Source organism: Arvicola amphibius, chromosome 2 (assembly GCF_903992535.2).
Source record: "Arvicola amphibius chromosome 2, mArvAmp1.2, whole genome shotgun sequence".
In the NCBI taxonomy this organism is placed as follows: Eukaryota; Metazoa; Chordata; class Mammalia; order Rodentia; family Cricetidae; genus Arvicola; species Arvicola amphibius.
This window is the reverse complement of record NC_052048.2, coordinates 20,860,107-20,878,503: the sequence shown is the minus strand read 5'-3', so window position 1 is coordinate 20,878,503 and position 18,397 is coordinate 20,860,107. Positions and strand designations below refer to the sequence as shown.

Here is an 18,397-nt window from a genome sequence, read left to right as displayed (position 1 = left end):
AAAAATACAAAAACAAAACAAAACAAAAAAAACAATTTTATAATATGGCAGGGCCAGAGTGCAGCTGAATAGCAGAGTGCTTGGCTAGCATGTGCAAGGCCCTGGGCTCCACCTCTGCACACACACAGGTGCACACACAGGCACACACCACCACCACCACCACCACCACCACCACCACCACCACCACCACCACCAAAAACAATGAAAACCAAACAACCACCACCACTACTACCAAACCGAGAGCGAGATCAGCAAAATGAGAAAGCCCTGACCTGGTTGCTTCAGTAAATGGAAGAACACAGGAAGATAAGACAGGAAAATGCCCTGAAGGATGCCCGTTCAGAACTGTTAACAAACACTCTGCCAGTCCTGCAGTAACTACTGATGTCAGCTGCCTGGAGCTTTGCTGCTAAAGTGGGCACTCGCTGGGACCGGGAGAGGTGAGGGCTCATCCACTGCTCCCGCAGCCCCTCAGGCCTGAAGCTTGGTGCCCTTTCAGGCGTTGGCACCATGGAAAAGGTTTGCTGCCTCTTCTCATAAACAAGCCTGTTTTTCTGCAATCAGAGTAAGAATGTGGGGAGGGAAGCACAGGGAGCTGGGTGATTTGTAAGACTAGGATCCTGGGATGTGGGTGGCAACCACGGGGCACCCATCAGAGGCTCTCGTCACTTCATCAAAGGCTCTCAGGGGTGCCACCATCCATCCTTACATGCCAAGAACCAGGTCCTGCTCCTCTGTAATATGCACTCCCCATCCGGCCAAGATCATGGATCACTTTGGGGGTAGGGTGGGGGCTCAGAAGGATCCTTCACCAGCTAAGTGGCCAAGTCCAGCTAGGTGGGGTCCTGGGAGCTTGAGGGGGTACACTGTGGTGGTTGGTCCGGATGATAGAGAGTCTGGTGAAGCAGGGTACGGACTGCAGGGAGATCATCAGGATCTGAAGGCCAAGAAGAGATGGGTGAGAGACTGCCGGGCCTCAGGGTGTGGGGCCACTGGCTGTGCTGACACTCACCCACACCCAGCTCCTGCAGCAGGCTGTGGTACTCAGGCTCAGCCTCCAGCAGCTTCAGCAGATTAGTGGACTCCATCCGCTCAAGCTGCACATCCCAGTACACATAGATCTTCTGATTGAAAGTGACGTATACCAAGCAGGGGCTGTTGCGGCCCTCTTTGCAAGCATACTGGCCTGGGAGACGGGGGGCAAGAAGAGAAACGTCAAGACTTAGTCCTGGTGGCAGGAGGAGGGCAAGGACAAGAAGACATCTGAGGCAGCAGTATTGGCCCTTCACAGAGATCAGTCAAGATCTTTCCTATTTCTTCTCTGCTAAGAACCCAGTATAAGATGTAAAATGGTAAAACATATCACATTCTAGAAATGGGAAAGACACAGTCAGCACCCCAAAAGATGTATTTGTAGGTCTTCTCATCTTAGTGGTACTCTGGAGTAAAAGAGACAGCCCTGCTAGTGCAAAGGGCAGATTAACAAAATATAACAAAATAACTGGACAGAAAGGCTTTTCTTGGCCTGCTTCTTCCTTCCAAAGCACACACCAACCTTTCAGGTAACTGGGGTGTTTTCTAGCTCCTTCCATTTATTTTGGGGTCCTGGCGACTGAGCCCAGTTTTGTACATGTCAGTCAAGGCTCGACCACCAAACTGTACTGTCAGCCCATTGTCCCACTGTTATTTTATTAGCCAGATGTATCCCTGCCACCCAGATAGCTCCTGCAGCTTTCCAAAGTCCCGCATTTAAGATCACAGAGAATACTCTGGAAGCGTTTTCTTCAACCTGCCATGATCAGCTGAAAACACTCTCCCACAGTCATCCCATTCTTTACACATTTAGAGACGGAGCCCTCACTGTGCTTACATCTCATTCCACACTGCCAGGATGGGGCTGGAGAGATGGCTCAGCACACCGGCTCCTCTTTCAGAAGACCAGGTTCAATTCCTAACACCCAGCTATCTGTACCGTGAGTTCTGAGGATATGATACCCTCTTCTGGCTTTTGTGGGCACTGCACAGCCATGATACATGGACATACATTCAGGCAAACATTCAGACACATAAAAATAAATAAAATTTCCCATCCAAATTAGAAAACAAACTGTAAAGATGGGAGCGTGGTACCCATCCATCACCCACCAATGAAAACTAAGGAACCCATTCGAGTTTGGGCTACACTTAATGGAAACAAATCAATCACTTTCTGGCACATTTACTAAGTAAGCTTGAGTAGCTGAGCTCAGAGGCTACTGCCCCACCTGCACAGAAGGCACGGATATTTTCATCCACCTGGAAGCGGACGACAGTGCGGTTGTGATCGATGATATATGTTTGCCCATCCCAGGCACACGCTACCACCTCCTCAAGCCCATTGTCCTGAAAAAGGTCAAAGACAGGGTGCCAGAAGGGTCAGAGGCTACTTTAGAAAGAGACCTAGTCAGATGTAATAGCACACACCTGTAATCTCAGGGCTTGAGAGGCAGAGGCAGAGGCCAGCCTGGGCTACACAGAACATAGCTAGCTCCCGTGTCAGAAAAGAACAAAAGATCTGATAGTGGGGTGGTGGAGCCGTGAGCTATAAGAACCGTGAGCTTGGCCCTGGGTGGCAAACTATAAACTGGGGTAGTTCTCCCATGTGCCAAGTGCCCAACAGGGCAATCGCAATCTACTTTGCCTAATATTCAAAGCAACACTATGATGCAGACATTATTCTCAGTTTTATTTGACTTTTTGAGACAGGGTTTCTCTGTAGCTTAGGAACCTGTCCTGAAATTAGCTCTTGTAGACCAGGCTGGCCTCGAACTCACAGAGATCCACCTACCTCTGCCTCCTGAGTGCTGGGATTAAAGGCGTGCACCACCGCCGCCCGTATTCTAGTTTTATACTGGAACATTTCGTCTCAGAGGCATAATAAAGCCCAAGGTCACAGGCAGAGGAAAGAACCAAACACAGATCTGTTCTACTGGTCAAAGCCGTGGAGCACGCACCACAGTGTGAGCAATGTAGGCCCTGTCATTTGAGGGCTACACTGATAAAAAACAGACTCATGGACAAGATAAAAACACAAGACTCAGCTACATTCGTGACAAATGCCCATTTCTAGACCTATGGCCTGCTTTCTTTAGGACTATTATTTTTGGTTGAAAGGCATGGAAGTAATTTTCCAGTAGCCTCAAAGAGAAGCATTAAATTCTGTGCTATAAGGGCACACTTGAGTATAAAGAGAGGGACACATTCATTTTGTCTACGAAAAAGGTTCACTGTTGACTAGGATGTGGGCATGGGTACATTTAAATGTCTTCTCATGAGATTGGAATGATGGCTCAGTGATTAAGAACACTCGCTTTTTCTGGAGCACCTGGTCTTGATTCCTATCACCCACAAAGTGGATACCAACTGTCTCTAACTGCAGTTCTAGGGATCTGATGCCCTTTTCTGGCCTCTGTGGGCACCTGGCATACATGTGGCACACAGACATACATGCAGTCAAAACATCTATGCACATAAAAGTAAATAAATGAATCTCAAAAAGGGAAAAAGTCCACTCACCGTGACATCTAGCTTCTCCAGGGCAAAGAGCTGGTGATCCACCTGTACCGACCACAACAGCTTATCTGCTTCTTGCATCAGCTTCAGCGTCCCTGCAGGAAGAGAGGTGGTGTGTGAGTGCATGTGCTGGTGTGTGACAATGTGTGTGTGTATCTGGGGGGCTGTGCATATGTGCATGCTGGGATGTGTGTGGCTGTGTGTGGTATGTATGTGTGTGTGTATGATGTGTGTGCTGGTGGGGGTGGTGCTATGTGTGTGTGCATGTTTATGTGTGCATGTATGTATGTGCTGGGCCTTTGAGCAGACCCCTCAGGGTGTCTGCTCATGACCCGCCCGCCCCACCCAGCCCAGACTACTCACCATCTAGGGTGCACAGGGCAAAGAGGCCTGAGTTGCCAGTTTCAGGGCTATGACCTGTGGGGGATGGAGGTAGGAATGAGGGCAGGGCCCTGGGTCTCCTTTCTCCCAGAACTGCCTTGTTCAGCTCTTCCCCTTCCTTACCTTGTTTGATGTTGCCAATTAGGTGAGTGGAAACGTTCTTGTTGTGGATCCGGCCAGATGTCTGGTGCAGCACTATGTCTCGGGCAGCTGGGGTTTCCCTGTCGGCAAGAAAGAAATTGGGCCAATGGGAGACCAAGGGAGCTGAGTTCTCTAGGCCCTTTATATCCACCATCACTGCAGGAGCTTCACTTTCAGAAGCCCACCTCTGACTCGTTCTGACTCATGCAGCAAAAGGAAGGAAGGGTGATGGGGTGCCGGGAGGGAGTCCTGAGACCTGAATCCGAATGGTGGAATCTCTGCAAAGGCTGGCTCATGGTGCTCAGATGTCGTAAGGTTAAAGCCCAGGACTCCTGGTCCTAAACAGTCTTTTCTTTTTTTTTTTTTTTTTTGGTTTTTCAAGACAGGGTTTCTCTGTAGCTTTGAAGCCTGTCCTGGAACTAGCTCTTGTAGACCAGGCTGGTCTCGAACTCACAGAGATCCGCCTGCCTCTGCCTCCCGAGTGCTGGGATTAAAGGCGTGCGCCACCACCGCCCAGCTTAAACAGTCTTTTCTAATGGGGCCAAGTGCTTGGGCTGCGGCTCAGATGATGGAGCCTTGGCACCTGCACTGACCTGTCTCACCACAATGTCACCCTGCCCTTACTCTGCTGCACCCATCACTTCATCCCCTTACCTACTGTCTCCTGTGGCCTCCTCAGAGGCGGAAGGGGAGCCAGCATCCTTGTTCCAGGTACACAGCAGAACCGCGTAAGCACACCCTGGCTGTGACACAACCAGCTCAGGCACACCCAGAGGCCCTGGGGTCACAGAGAGACTGTCGACCTGCACCGAGAACAGAGTCTTAACGGGGGCAGATCAGGAAGGGAGGGAGACTCTGCTGCCAGAACCAGGGGAGACACGGCAGGGCTTCTGAGAATTAGCCTCCAGTTTGATGGAGACAGGAGGAGTTCTAAGGTCCATGAGTCTTGTCTGGCACCACCCACCCCAGACCCAGGCTCCTGCTGTGTGCCCCACAGCACACGCCTTCCCACACTGAATTCTCAGTGCAGTCTTTGCACTCTGTGCCCGTTACTAGAACTCCACCGAGACCTTTCCTAGAAATGCTGGACCTCTCTTGGCAAGGACGTTTTCCTTCTTCCCGGATGGACCCCACATTCCACAAGCCTCCTCTTGACTTTTCTCTTCACTGGCTCTTAGAGTAGGCCCCCAAACTCTGCTTCTCACCTGACCCTCCAGCATCCACTTCTTGAGGGACACCAGTTGCCCTGTCAGGTGTTCAGGTCCCTCAGCCAGCTCTTCCCAGCGGAAGGCCCGTACCACACGGTCTGTGTATCCTACCACCAGCTCGTAACACCCGTCTCCATCTGCAGGCACAGAAACAATGGATTTGGAGCCGAACCACAGCTTGGGCTATGGCTCCCTTTGCACAGCCGGCATTCCTGGCACTTTCAGTTGAGTCCAGACTTCTGGGCCATGACATCCTGTGGTAACTGCCCATTCTGGCCTGGTCTTGTGCTCGTGCCGGTTCTCACTCAAATACTACGCAGGGTCCATCATCTCCGCTGTTTCCTACATCCGTGGCACACGCTTCCTACCTAGATAACTTCTGGTCAAGCACCAGTCCCATGTTGCTAAGCTCACTCTTGACACTTTACCCAAATGCCACCTTCTAGCAAGAATGTCCCGGACAACTCTATTTAAAATCGCTACCTCATGGGTCTGGCTCAGCAGTTCAGAGTACTTGCTGCTCTTCCAGAGGACCCCAGTTAGGTTCTCAATAACTATGTCAAATGGCTCACAACTTCCCGTAATTCCAACTACAGGGGTTTGACCTTCACTCATGTGCACATACCCACACACAAACCTACACATAATTAAATACAAACAAATCTTTTAAATTGCTGTCTATACCTTGCTATCTTCAGCCCTTTGATTTATTTTATCCCAACACTTACTACCTTCTATTATAGCACTGAATGACTGATTTTCGACTGGGATGAACTCAGGCCTGGTCACGCTGGACAATGTTCTAATCCTGAGCCAAATTCCCAGCTTCATTATTTAATTTTCTTATAAAATTTATTCTGTCTCTTCCCAGAACAATCTAAGACGGTATGATTTTTTTTTTTTTTTTGCTTGCTTTATTCACTTTGTAATTCTAGAACACAGAATGGTTCCTAGCTCACACTAGGTCCCTAGCTCCTAGTTACTGAGTAGGAGCTCAGTAACTATGCCTCAAACATACAATAAATGAAAATAAAGTAAAACCAAATAAAAAGAGAAAATATACACACAACAATGTACAAAATAGACCCAACTCTCCCCTTTAACCCAGTCCCTGCTCCTCGGCTGCTTGTGCCCACCGATGTCGCTGATCAGCATGACCTTGGTGTTGGCTGGGATGTGCTGCCTGAAGACAGGACGCTGTTCTTCTCCAAGAGTCTCATGGTGCCCAGAAGCATCCAGAGCCTTGGTGGATGTCAGGTCAAATAAGTGAAGCCAGCCCTCTGCGCTGACGGCCACCACCAGGTTCTGTGAGAGAGAGAGAGAGAGAGAGAGAGAGAGAGAGAGAGAGAGAGAGAGAGAGAGAGAGAGAGGGAGGTACAGTAAAGGTGCATGAGGTCGAAGCAGATCTCAAAGGCCAGGGCCGACCTTCCCAAGGAGTCACAATGGAGGCAAGGACCTGAGCTTCTACCCTAGCCCAAGAAGCCCCGCGTCCTTACCTTTCCTTTATTACACACGTCTCCGACCCCAACACAAGTCAACTGCAAGAGAGAAAAGGAGGCTGATGGTGGCATTCCTTCCTAATCACCTAAAGCTGTGTCACGTGACCTATACGAATAGTCTTTATTTATTTATTTTTAAATATTTATTTATTTATTATGCATACAATATTCTGTCTGTGTGTATGTCTGCAGGCCAGAAGAGGGCAGCAGACCTCATTTACAGATGGTTGTGAGCCACCATGTGGTTGCCAGGAATTGAACTCAGGACCTCTGGAAGAGCAGGCAACGCTCTTAACCTCTGAGCCATGTCTCCAGCCCCCTGAATAGTCTTTATTGATAGACACGTTGAGCTATATAATTTGGTTTATTCATACAGCAATACAAAGACCCAAGCAGATAAAACTTCAGACTTAGGTAAAAATGAATAAAATCTAGCTGTGTGGTGTCCACCTGTGCTCTTCGAGCACTCAGGAGGCTGAGGCAGAAGCACTGCCATGAATTCCAGGCTAGCCAGGGCTACACAGCAAGGCAATGTCTTATAAGTCCCCCTCCCGCCCCCATCCCCAAAAAACCCCACCAAATAAGAAAATAGCCTGATTATTATTTCTAGATTATTCCAATTATCATCCCTACTTTTATTATACAGACATGTATTGCACAAGGACATTTTAGTGGACAGCACAGCACATGTCTTATGGTAGACCTATAAGATCCCATCACACAGCTGGGTGTCAAGTTAAGAGGACGAGGCAGGAGGATGCCGGCCTGAGCTACAAAGCCAGACCCCACCTCATAAAACTAAGGAAACACAGTAGCTGTGGCAGCTTATATAAATGCTGCGGTGGGCACCTGATGTTAAAAGAACCTAACAAGGCATTTCTCAGAACGCATCCTTGTTGTTAGCTGTGCATGACTACACTGCATACTATCAGACAATCTTAGGCAGCCTCCATAAAGCAGCAAGCTCATTCTACAACATGAAGGACACTATAGTTGTCTTTTCTAACCCTGTCAAACTGACACAAGCTAGAGTTATACGAGAAGAGAAACCCCAACTGAGAACATGCCTCCATCAGATTGCATGTAGGCAATTTCTTGATTAATGCTTGATGTGAGAGGGCCCAGCCCTGGCCAGGTGGTTCTGGGCTGTCTAAGAAAGCAGGCCAGCAAGCAGTTCCCTGCTCTCCTTGAGTTCGTGCTTCCAGGTTCCCGCCTGGAGAGCCTGCCCCAACTTCCGACTTCACAATAGACTATAAACTGTAAGCTGAAATAAGCTCCTTCCTCCCCAAGTTATTTTTGGCCATGACATTTATCACAGCAACAGAAAGCAAAGTAAGAAAATAGTCTTGTGAGAGAGTTGAAAGAGGGACAGATGAGAGCAATTCCTGGGATTACCCTCCCCCAGAAAACAAACTCTGAAGCAGTAACTCAGCTGAGTTGCTAGGGAATCCCATGGGACTCCTTGGCAGACCAACACAAAGGTATCCAGGCTCCTTCCCAAGCGCCGCAGAGATACAGACTGACCATTCCCTGGCAGGAGCAGGTGAGCCACGGGCGGCTGTCATCGTTCTTATACACAGACAGTTTTCCACTGGTGTCTCCCACCACTAGTTCATTTAACTGCAAATGGAGAGAGAGCAATGTTAGGAAGGAATTTTATGAAACCCCAGCAACCGCTTCTCAGCTTAGTTTGTTCTGGAAAAAACCAACATTGCTGGGCAGTGGTGGCGCATGCTTGCAATCCCAGCACTCAGGAGGCAGAGGCAGGTGGATCTCTGTGAGTTCGAGGCCAGCCTGGTCTGCAGAGTGAGTTCCAGGAAGCCAAAGTTACACAGAAAAACCCTGTCTCGAAAAACAAACAAACAAAAAACAAAACAAAAAACAAAACAAAAAAAAAACATAAAAGAAAGCCTTTGATGGCTCCAGGTGTAGCTCGGTTGGTAATGTGCTTTGCCTAAAATGCCTGAGGCCCTGGTCCTATCCCTAGTACCACATAAAACCAGGCATGGTTGCTGGGTGTGATGGCATTGCTTTGGTCCCTGTACTCCTGAGTCAGAGGCACAAGATCTGGTCTACAGTCAGGGCCACATAGTGTCTCAAAAATCAAAAGAAAAACAACAACAACAAAAACAAGAGAAAACAGGCATCGTGGCACACACCATAAAATCAGCACTGGATGCGAATGCACGGTGTCGGAAGTTTGAGGCCATTCTCAAGTTACGTAGCAAATTTAAGGCCAGCCTAATACTGTCTCTAAATAAAAAAAGGCATTGAGAGGTATGGTAGATGTGCCTGTGATCCCAGCACTCAGGAGATGGAGGCCAGAGGGCAGCAAGTTCAAGGCCAGCCTGGGTTACACAGTGAGAACATGTTTCAGGGGGAAAAAATCTTCTGAGACTGGTTGCCCAGGAGCTAGGGGTGTTTCAGCAGCAGGGCAGTTGCCTGGCACAGGTGAAGTAAAAGGAACCCAACAACAAACACATATTTTGGAACCAACACAGTCAGTTTCCTAGACCTTACTTCCGTGTGTGCACAATGGAAAAGTTCTACACAAAAGCAGTGATCCAGGTAGATCAGCTAGCAGCACAGCTCTCCGCCCAAAAATGCCTGACCTTGTACACTCACTTGTCCTTTACAAATGGGATACGTTTGAAAACAGTCCAATAGTGAACTTTGGAAAAATATTACTTCAGACTTTCTATTTTGTCAGAGGTCAAAAATACAAAGTCAGTTCCCAGGGTCCCATCTCTTTTTACAAGACCCCTAAGTTTTAATGATTTTCATTATGGGACCATAGAGGAATGGACCCGTCTCAGGGATGGGGCCTGAAGGTGTTGTTGGTGTCAGTCTCTTGGCTCTGAGGGAGGGAGGGTCCCTTCATGGAGCCTCTCCCCACCATGGCTAATCCATTTGGGGAGTCCTCATGATAACCGGGTGGCTCCAAGCCCTGCTTCTCCAGTTTCCTGATCTTCTCTTGGGAAGAAGACAATGTCTCCCCCAAAGAGAGGAAGCTAAGTTAGATTCTTAAGAGATCAATATTAATTAACAATATTAATGTGGTGGTGGATCTACAGTAAGAAGCCTCACATTGTGACATGAGTCAGTTAGAGCCAGCTATCTGAGAGCCCTCCCCAAAAAACAAAGACATTTGAGACAAACTGGGATTGACGTAATGATTTGACTTTTAAAAATGTATTTTTTAATATTTATGGGAGCTTTGTGCAAGGTTATTAAAAAAAAAAAACAAAAAAGGAAGCCGGGCAGTGGTGGCACATGCCTTTAATCCCAGCACTTGGGAGGCAGAGGCAGGAGGATCTCTGTGAGTTTGAGGCCAGCCTGGGCTATAAGAGCTAGTTCTAGGACAGGCTCCAAAGCTACAGAGAAACTCTGTCTCGAAAAACCAAAAAACAACAACAAAACAAAACAAACAACAACAACAACAACAACAACAAAAAAGGGACTAGCAGCATATATTCTGCTTATTACAGCCCTGACAGCTGAGGTCTCAATTATAGTCACCTGAGAGAACTTTTGCAGACACCATGGAGAGAGGATTCATAGTGCAACTGTTGGATTTTAACACAGATTTTTCTGATCCCATTTTTACCCACCCACCCCCTCTTCTTTGGACAAGATTTCTCTGTGTAACAGCACTGGCTGTTATGGAACTAACTCTGTAGACCAGGCTGGCTCTGAACTCACAGGGATGGGCCTGCCTCTGCCTCCTGAATGTTGGAATTAAAGGTATACACCCCACCAAACCCAGCTCTCTCTTGCTCTAAAAGATTTATTTTTATTTTATGTGTACGGGTGTTTTGGCTGCATGTATGTCTGTGCACCTTGTGCATGCCAGGTGTCCTCAGAGGTCAGAAGAGCGTGTCAGAGCCCCTGGAACTAGAGTTACCGGTAGTTGAGAGCCCGAGTGCTGGGAGTAAAACTGGGGTCCTCTGGAGGAACAGTCAGTACTCTTAGACACCAAGCCGCCTCTCCAATCGTGAATACCCTTTTCTTAAAAATTTTAAAGCAGAAACTTATGGGTCGGGGCTGGAGAGATGGCTCAGTGGTTAAGAGCATTGCCTACTCTTCCAGAGGTTCTGAGTTCAATTTCCAGCAACTACATGGTGGCTCAAAACCATCTGTAATGAGATCTGGCGCCCTCTTCTGGCCTACAGGCATACATGCAGGCAGAACACTACATAGTAAATAAATAAATCAAAAAAGAAGGAAAAAACCAAACAACTTATAGGGCCATAGCCATGTAGGGTTGCATGCCTGCCTGCTTTTCTGCATATCCATAAAAGTGCAACTTCCCCTTGCCTCTGTCCTCTCTAAGAACGCTTTCCCTAACACCTGGAGCTTTTGGAAGGCATTTCAGGCTTCCCTCCCCACCATGCAGTTGCTCGTGTGTCATGTGTCTGACCTCGTTTCCCGCTAAAATGGCATGGCCTTTCCCTTCTTTACCTCAGGCAGCTGCTGCTGTTTGACAGCTTGCCTGCCAGGTTTTTCTTTTAAGTTTTAATACAATTGTCTTTGTGCTTCCAAAACAAGTATTTTTAAAATTACATGTATTTACTTGCGTGTGTGTCTATGCACACACATATATGTGCCATGTGTATGGGTCAACTTGTAAGAAACAGCTCTCTCCTTCTACCATGTGGATCCTAGAGCCCAAACTCAGATCACCAGACTTGGTGGTAAGCGCCTTTATCTGCTGTCCCTGCTTACATTTTTTTCACGTATAAAATGCCGAGAGGAGCCTACAATGAATGGTGTGCATGCCTATAATCCCAGCACCCAGAGTTTGAGGAAGGAGGGGAGGACTGCTAATCCCAGGTCAGCCTCGGGGAGGTACACTGTGGGACTTTATCCAAGAAAGAAAACGCTCAGCCGGCCCTCCAGTTTCTAGAATGCTCAGCCATCCTCCCTTCTTGGTGAGAAGGACCTCTCAGTTTTGCAGAGCCACAGAGACAGAAAATGAACCATAAAACAGCACAGTAAGTACACTGAGCAAGCAGATGTGACCCAGTCGGGCAACCTGAGGCAGCATGCGGGAGAGGCCATTTCCAGGGTGGCTCCCGGCTTTCTAGCACTTGACAGCTTCCCATCAGATCTGATGCTCTGACAGAGCTAAGCTCTGGCTTCACCAGGCCACAGAGCGACATTAAAGAAGCCCTGAGAGAAAGTCCACCACGCTCAGCAGTGCTGAATGAGAAAGGTTTAATCTTCCTGTGATCTGCTTCAGTCTCCCAAAGACTTGCTGTGCCACATCCAGGCAGGCTTCTGTGGGTGGCCTAAAAGCATGCTTTATTCCCGGCTTCTGCCTCCATCTCAGCAGGAAATAAATGAGCTTCAAAGAACTGTAGGCTAAGGGTTTATCAGGTTTAAATCAGTCTTTGTCCTCACTCCCCAAGCCCCATATATTTGGGGACCACAAAGCATGCTTTTTTATTATAATTATTATTATTATTATTATTATTATTTTATTTCCTCTGAGACAGGGTTTCTCTGTGTAGCCCTGGCTCTCTTGGAACTCACTCTGTAGACCAGGCTGGCCTCGAACCCACAGAGATCCTCCTGCCTCTGCCTCCTGAGTGCTGGGATTAAAGACATGCACTACCACCACCTGGCCACAACCATGTTTTATTGGTAATTCTGAGACAGCGTTTCACCATGTAGTCCTGGAATCTGCTGTGCAGATCAAGGTGGCCACAGACTTGCAATGATCCTCCTTTCTCTCCCTCCTGAGTACTGAGATTACAGATGTGCACCTCGCTTAGCAGCAAATTTTTCCCTTTCTTTTTTCTATGTTGGCACGGTGGTGGGAAAGGAAGGCAGGGTCTCACACGTTCTAGACATGTGCCCAGCCACTGGGCTACACCCTCATACAATAACAATGTTTATCTACAGTCACGTGCTGCAGCTGACCATTTGTTAACTCGTCCATTTTCCCAACTTCTTCCAACTTTCCCCCTAATTACACACACAGCTCTTCAGGTGGCTGCTCAACAATCACATTTGCTTTGTCTTTCTTTAAATAGCACCGGGACCAACACTGCCAACATACAATATTTTGTTTTTCACACTAGCCTTTTGTAACAATTTTATATTGAAAACCTGAGTTTGATCCCTGGGCAGTATCCATGTGGTAGATGTGAGCACTGATTCCTGCAAGTTGTTCTTGACCTCTATACTGCACTGTGGCGCGTGTGTGGTTCTTTGACCTCTATACTGCTCACCCTGTACTTGCACATGCAAATGAGCAAGTGTAATTTTAAAATTATTGAGCGTGGGAGATGAAGAGATTGGCTTAGTGGTTTAGAGTACTTGCTGTTCTTGGAGAAAACCAGTTTTGCTTCCCAGCCTCCACACGTCAGCTCACGACCATTTGTAACTTCAGTTTCAGGTGCTCACACACACAAATCCTATTCTTAAGGATGTTATAGCAATGGTGTTCACAATGTAGGCAAGAAAAGTAAGAGCAGCAGAAAGTACAGCTGAACCTCTGTATCTGTGGGGCATTGGTTACAGGAATTCTGTAACCACAGACTAGTGTTTGTACATAACCTCTTGGACAATTTTTCTTTTCTTTTCTCTAGCCCCCCCTCTCTCTTTCTCTCTCTCTCTCTTTTTTTGAGACAGGGTTTCTCCGTGTAGTCCTGGCTGTCCCAAAACTTGCTGTGTCAAGCAGGCTGGCCTTGAACTCTGAGATCTGCCTGCCTCTGCCTCCCCAATTCTGGGACTAAAGGTGTGCCACCATGCCCAACTCAATCCTTATTCTTTTATTTATTTCTGTGGTACCAAGAATCCAATCCAGGGCTTTGTTCATGGTTAGACAAGTGTTTGGCAGCTCTGTTCTCAGATTGCTACCATATCACTTTAAATCATCACGGGGGCTATATGAATACAGACCCATGCAGCATAGAGGTGGGCCAATGCTGGGCTCTATATGTCAGGATAAATGCCATTCAGGTTTGTGTAAGCACACACTATGATGTTAGGACCACAAAGTAATCCAACAATGCATTCCTCAAAAGTATTCCCTTCACTAGGACTATACTATAGTCGCTGTTCCGTACTGTTTGTGTAATGGTGTCAATAAATGGAACTTGAACATATTCAGTACAGATCCATTCTTTTCCCTATGTGGGTCTGGTGAATCCTGGGCATGGAGCACTTGGATTGAGAGGGCCGCTAATACTGATAACTCTAATAGTTCCAGAGCTTTAACTGCGCCCAGATGTGAAACGATGGGCTCCACCTCTATAATCTGTATTTATTTATAAAAACGATGAGAAAAGGAACAATTGCCTAGGAAAGAAAAGAGTTGGTGGGAATAGCTTGTGCAGTTCAACAAACGGGTAGCACTACGAAGTCGCCAGACACTTGAGTCTATTCTGGGTGGGCACAGTAGAAGCCTGGCATGATCAATATTGATTGTAGGCTATCCGCTGCCGACTGCGGCAGCAGAGAAGTCTACCTGTTGATTCTAGTGCCGAAGCCAAGGGCAATAACAAGTGTGCAAGCATGGCAGCCTAGAGGACGGGAGGGCGGAGCCATAGGTAGAGGGCGGAGCCATAGGTAGAGGGCAGAGCCAAAAGTAGAGCGATATTATTAAACGAAATTTACTGGTATATAAAAAAAATATATGGTGGTGGTGGCGCAAGCCTTTAATCCCAGTCCTTGGGAGGCGGAGACAGGTGAATCTCTCTGAGTTCGAGGACATCCTGGTCTACAAAGCAGTTCAGTATAACCAGGGCTGTTTTAGAGAAACGCTGTCTCCAATTGGGGGCTTTGAAAGGTAGAGTTTTGAAAGAGTATATGACTAGGGGAAGCAATAATGCAGGGAACTTGATCGCTGCTTTACAAGGTGCCTACTCTGACAAATCATTGAGCTGGGCAAAAGGACCAACTATCTATTCTTTAAAATTATTAATAACAAACATAACATATGGCTTAACCCAGCAGTTAAGACACTCGCTGCTCTTCCAGAGGAATAGGGTTCGAGTCCCAGCACCCACGTGGCAGCTCACAGCTGTTTGTTACTCCACTTCTAGGGGATCCAATGGTCCTCTTCTGGTCTCCATGGACACTGCACACATGGTACATAGATGTACATGCAGAAAAACATTCTACACGTAAAATTTAAAACTTAAAAAACAAAACAAAACTGTTCCAGAGGTTCCTGTCCAATTAAGCCGCCGGCTGTGTTGCTCAGAGTCTGTCAATCAAGTTTGTCTTCCGTACGCCATGATGGCTCCAGTGCGCACGCGCACCACAAGCTACTTCCCACCTCTCGCCCCGCCCAAGTGCTGTCATTTGCAGTGCGCATGTACTCACCGCGTCGTTATCGACGTCTCCGAGGCAGATGGCGTGCGGGAAAAGGCTCCCGCTGAAGTCCAGCGCCACGCGCTGCACGTAGCTAACCGACCTCATGGCACTCTGGAGGGCTGGGGCCACCGCGCCAAACGACCCCGAGTCCTCACGACAGCCGCGCGCGGGCGCGCGTTAAAGCCACCAAACCGGAAGTGTACGTCACCGCCTGAGCCTCCAGTTCCGGCTTTCTTCGCCTAACCTTAGGGAAGGAGGCAGGCCTTCCGGGCCACGAGCCGACCTGAGGCCGGGCGGCTGCACTGTCTCCTCTTAGGGGAGTCAAACCATCAACGGTTGGTCTTATTAGTAGCTGTCATAATTAACAGTTTTGTTTCCCAACAGTTCTTTTATGAAATTACCCCAAAGGAGTTGTCAACACAATTTAATGGATTGCAACCCACATTAAAAAAAATTAAGAGGCCAGGAAAATAGCTCAGCAATTAAGAGCACTTGCTGCTTTTGCGGAGGACCCAGGATCGATTCACAGCCTTGATATGGCGCTCGCACCCATCGTTAACTCCAGCTCCAAGAGATCCGAAACCAGACGCCCTCTTCTGGCGTCCCAAACACCCACGTGATGCACAGATCACAGGCAGCAAGAAAACCATCACAAAACGTTTAAAAATGCGAATACGAAAAGACTCCAGTAGTAAATAGAATTACTTTGTGACAGCTTTGTTTCAGTTGTTTCTACTTACATATATAACATTCTGGATTATAATGAAAAAGCAGTTTTTATGTTGTGTACTCTGTAAGCAGCGCCTACCACAAAGCACGCCTCTAAAATCAACACAGCTATGTAAGCTTAAATGTTTCTTCACATGAGGAAAACACTTTCAGCAAGATTGAGTAACTTGGCTGAAAGTGGTAGACGTGAGATGTTTGATCCAAAATGCTAGGGGCTTTCCGGTCACTGTTACAGTACCTAGGAAAGTGAAAGTTGCTGGGACTCTTTGGCCCCCACGACCAGCACAAAGCCTCCCCTTTCAAGTGGTCTTACTCTAGTTTAGGTGGGATCCTTATTCTCAGGACTGGCTGCTTTGGGGTACTTACCTGTTGAGTCAGGTCCTGCCATTCTTTTGAGGTGTCTTCGTAAGACAACAGGAGTACTAAGCCAGATGTGGTCAGACTTGTCTGTAACTCCAGCACGTGGGAGGAGTAGGCAGGAGCAAGATTTCAAAGTCAGCCCTGAACTAGTTCTATGCCAACTTTGGTTACATGAGACCCTGTCTCAAAAACCAAACAAAAACAATAAAAACAAACAAAAACCACCTTCCTGGCTCTTGGGAGGTAGGCAGGAGTTCAGAAGTTTGTTGTTACCTTCAATCACATGCAATCTAGGGCCAGCCTGAAACACATGAGGCTGTCTCATTTTTTTTTAATGTGCAAGCTCAGGCTGATTTACACACGGTTTCTCAACCAAAACAAACATACACTTTGAGTATGTTGGGCCAGAGATGGCCTTTCTATGTTGAAAGTAGTGAGAGACGGCTGAAAGTGAGACCTTTCTACCAGGAGAGGGAAAATGATGGATTTGGTCTCAGTGGGGCTGACAGCTGAAAATACAAAGGAAAAATGCAAGCAGGAGGCAGTCGGAATCAGTCCTGGGGACTGCAAATCCATTCCTGGGTAAATGGTTACCAACCTCTATTGTCCGGTGAGCTGCGGGGGCGGCTAGATCCATTGGAAGGTCCAGGTCACACAGGTGTGCCTGGTGCTACAAACTCAGTTATTCATGGAGGGGTTGTATGCTCACCTACCTGCTGTCTACTTGTCAACCTTGTTCAACCCCTAAACGTCTTACTAGGTTTTTAAGGAGAAAACAAAACCAACCTTATAGTGTTTGTGCCTGCATATAAGTAATTTATTTTTTGTTGCATTTTTTTAGTTTTTTTCTTAATACTGGAATTTCAGTCGCAGTGTCTGGTTGTTTGTGCAATTGTTTTTTTCCCACAATATTTATTACAGTGTTCCACCTGCATGTATGTCTGTAGGCCAGAAGAGGGGGTCAGATCTCATTGCAGAAGGTTGAGCCACCATGTGGTTGCTGGGAACCGAACTCGGGACCTCTGGTAGAGAGCAGCCAGAGCTCTTAACCACTGAGCCATCTCTCCAGCCCCAGTTTGTACAATTGTTTATCATCATGAAGGTCATGTCATGTCATTCATAACTTTGGATGCCATGTCTTTTGCCAATCAAGAGAGCCAAATAAAGTTAGATAGGAAAGAATGTCCGTAAAAATAAAAAAAGGTATAAACTAAGTATTCTGTTATGTCTGTGCACTTGTGAGTGTGCTTGACCATCTGGACATACGTGAAAGTCAGAGGTTGATTTTGAATTGTCTTCCCCAGTTGCTTCTCCATCTTATTGAGACATGGTTTCTCACTTAACCCAGAGCTTACTTCTTCATGTAGTGTGTGTGGCCAGTGAACTGTGCACCACTTCGCTTCAGTTACAGGCATGCCTTAGGATGCCAAGTTTTCACATGGGTGGTAGGGATCTGGAAGCAGGTCTTCATGCTTGTGCAAGCATTTACACATTAAAACACCCCTAGCCCAAATCTTTGTACACCCACATCCTTTGAGTACATCACAGTGGAACACATGACTGGGCCTTGCATAGCTAAAGGGCTGGATCCCTTTTTCCAGCAATGATTTTCTTAGAAGTATTTTTTTCCCTAGTTCTTAGTGTTGTTACTTTTTCCTTCAGTTGAAATGGGACACACAATTTACTTGAGGTGCTCCCAGGGGGATGTCACAGGTGCACCATGCAGAAGGCATTAGGTCCTGTAGGTTTTGTGGGCACCATGGCAGGGACTCTCCTCTTCAGACTGATGGGAACGGGAAGAGTCTCACATTATAAAGTTGCCTTTTTAAAGAGCAGGTGAACGGTGAACAATGATGTGGGGGGCAGGAGAAGAAAGATATGCAGGAAGAAGTGACACCTCATAGGCTGGAAATATTTAGGTGGCACAGTTTACAGAACTCCATTTTAGCTTATTTCCAGACAGGAACTACTTAGAAATCTTTATTAAGCTCAGAGCAGTTGCTGCTGGACTTTCTGAGCACATTCCCTGCAGAAATGCTGAAGTGTGGGTGAGCAAGGGCCAAGTGTCTAGAAGACATGAGTAGTGTCGTCTAGACAAACTTCAGTATGTAGGATTATCTTTGGCTATAAAGACTTAAATCACTTTATCAAATCATCTTCACTAGACAGTTTTCATGTTATAATAAACAGGCCTTTTCC

The 18,397-nt window shown here is 47.1% G+C and overlaps 1 protein-coding gene across 3 annotated transcripts; it reads right to left on the bottom strand.

The window, feature by feature from the left end:
* Window positions 1–193: 193 nt before the first annotated feature.
* Window positions 194–16,544, bottom strand: Itfg2 (integrin alpha FG-GAP repeat containing 2). 3 transcript variants are annotated; one of them, XR_005284376.1, is made up of 12 exons: window positions 15,119–15,343; window positions 8,306–8,401; window positions 6,779–6,820; window positions 6,419–6,587; window positions 5,280–5,419; window positions 4,729–4,877; window positions 4,057–4,154; window positions 3,916–3,969; window positions 3,556–3,647; window positions 2,296–2,382; window positions 1,013–1,186; window positions 194–937 (listed from the first exon to the last, which is right to left on the bottom strand). XR_005284376.1 is itself a non-coding variant. In XM_038320212.1 (12 exons), exons 2-12 carry the CDS (start codon window positions 8,306–8,308, stop codon window positions 834–836), a joined length of 1,143 nt encoding a protein of 380 aa, XP_038176140.1. In that variant the 5' UTR covers window positions 8,309–8,401; window positions 16,205–16,544; the 3' UTR covers window positions 194–833. The 3 variants fall into 3 exon arrangements, 2 of the variants coding, with proteins under 2 accessions (XP_038176140.1, XP_038176139.1); XM_038320212.1 differs by lacking the exon at window positions 15,119–15,343 and adding an exon at window positions 16,205–16,544 and having other exon boundaries at window positions 2,265–2,382; XM_038320211.1 differs by having other exon boundaries at window positions 2,265–2,382; window positions 15,119–15,336.
* Between the last annotated feature and the right edge of the window lie 1,853 nt (window positions 16,545–18,397).

What these genes read in the sequence shown, in the direction of transcription:
- Itfg2 (XM_038320211.1), bottom strand. Translation starts at nt 15,214, where the DNA reads ATGAGGTCGGTTAGCTACGTGCAGCGCGTGGCGCTGGACTTCAGCGGG. An exon ending in CATGCTGATCAGCGACATCG is followed by an intron (nt 5,420 to 6,418) that starts GTGGGCACAAGC and finishes CTGTGCCTGCAG; the next exon opens with ATGGAGACGGGTGTTACGAG. An exon ending in TGCCCTGTGCACCCTAGATG is followed by an intron (nt 3,648 to 3,915) that starts GTGAGTAGTCTG and finishes CTCTTCCTGCAG; the next exon opens with GGACGCTGAAGCTGATGCAA.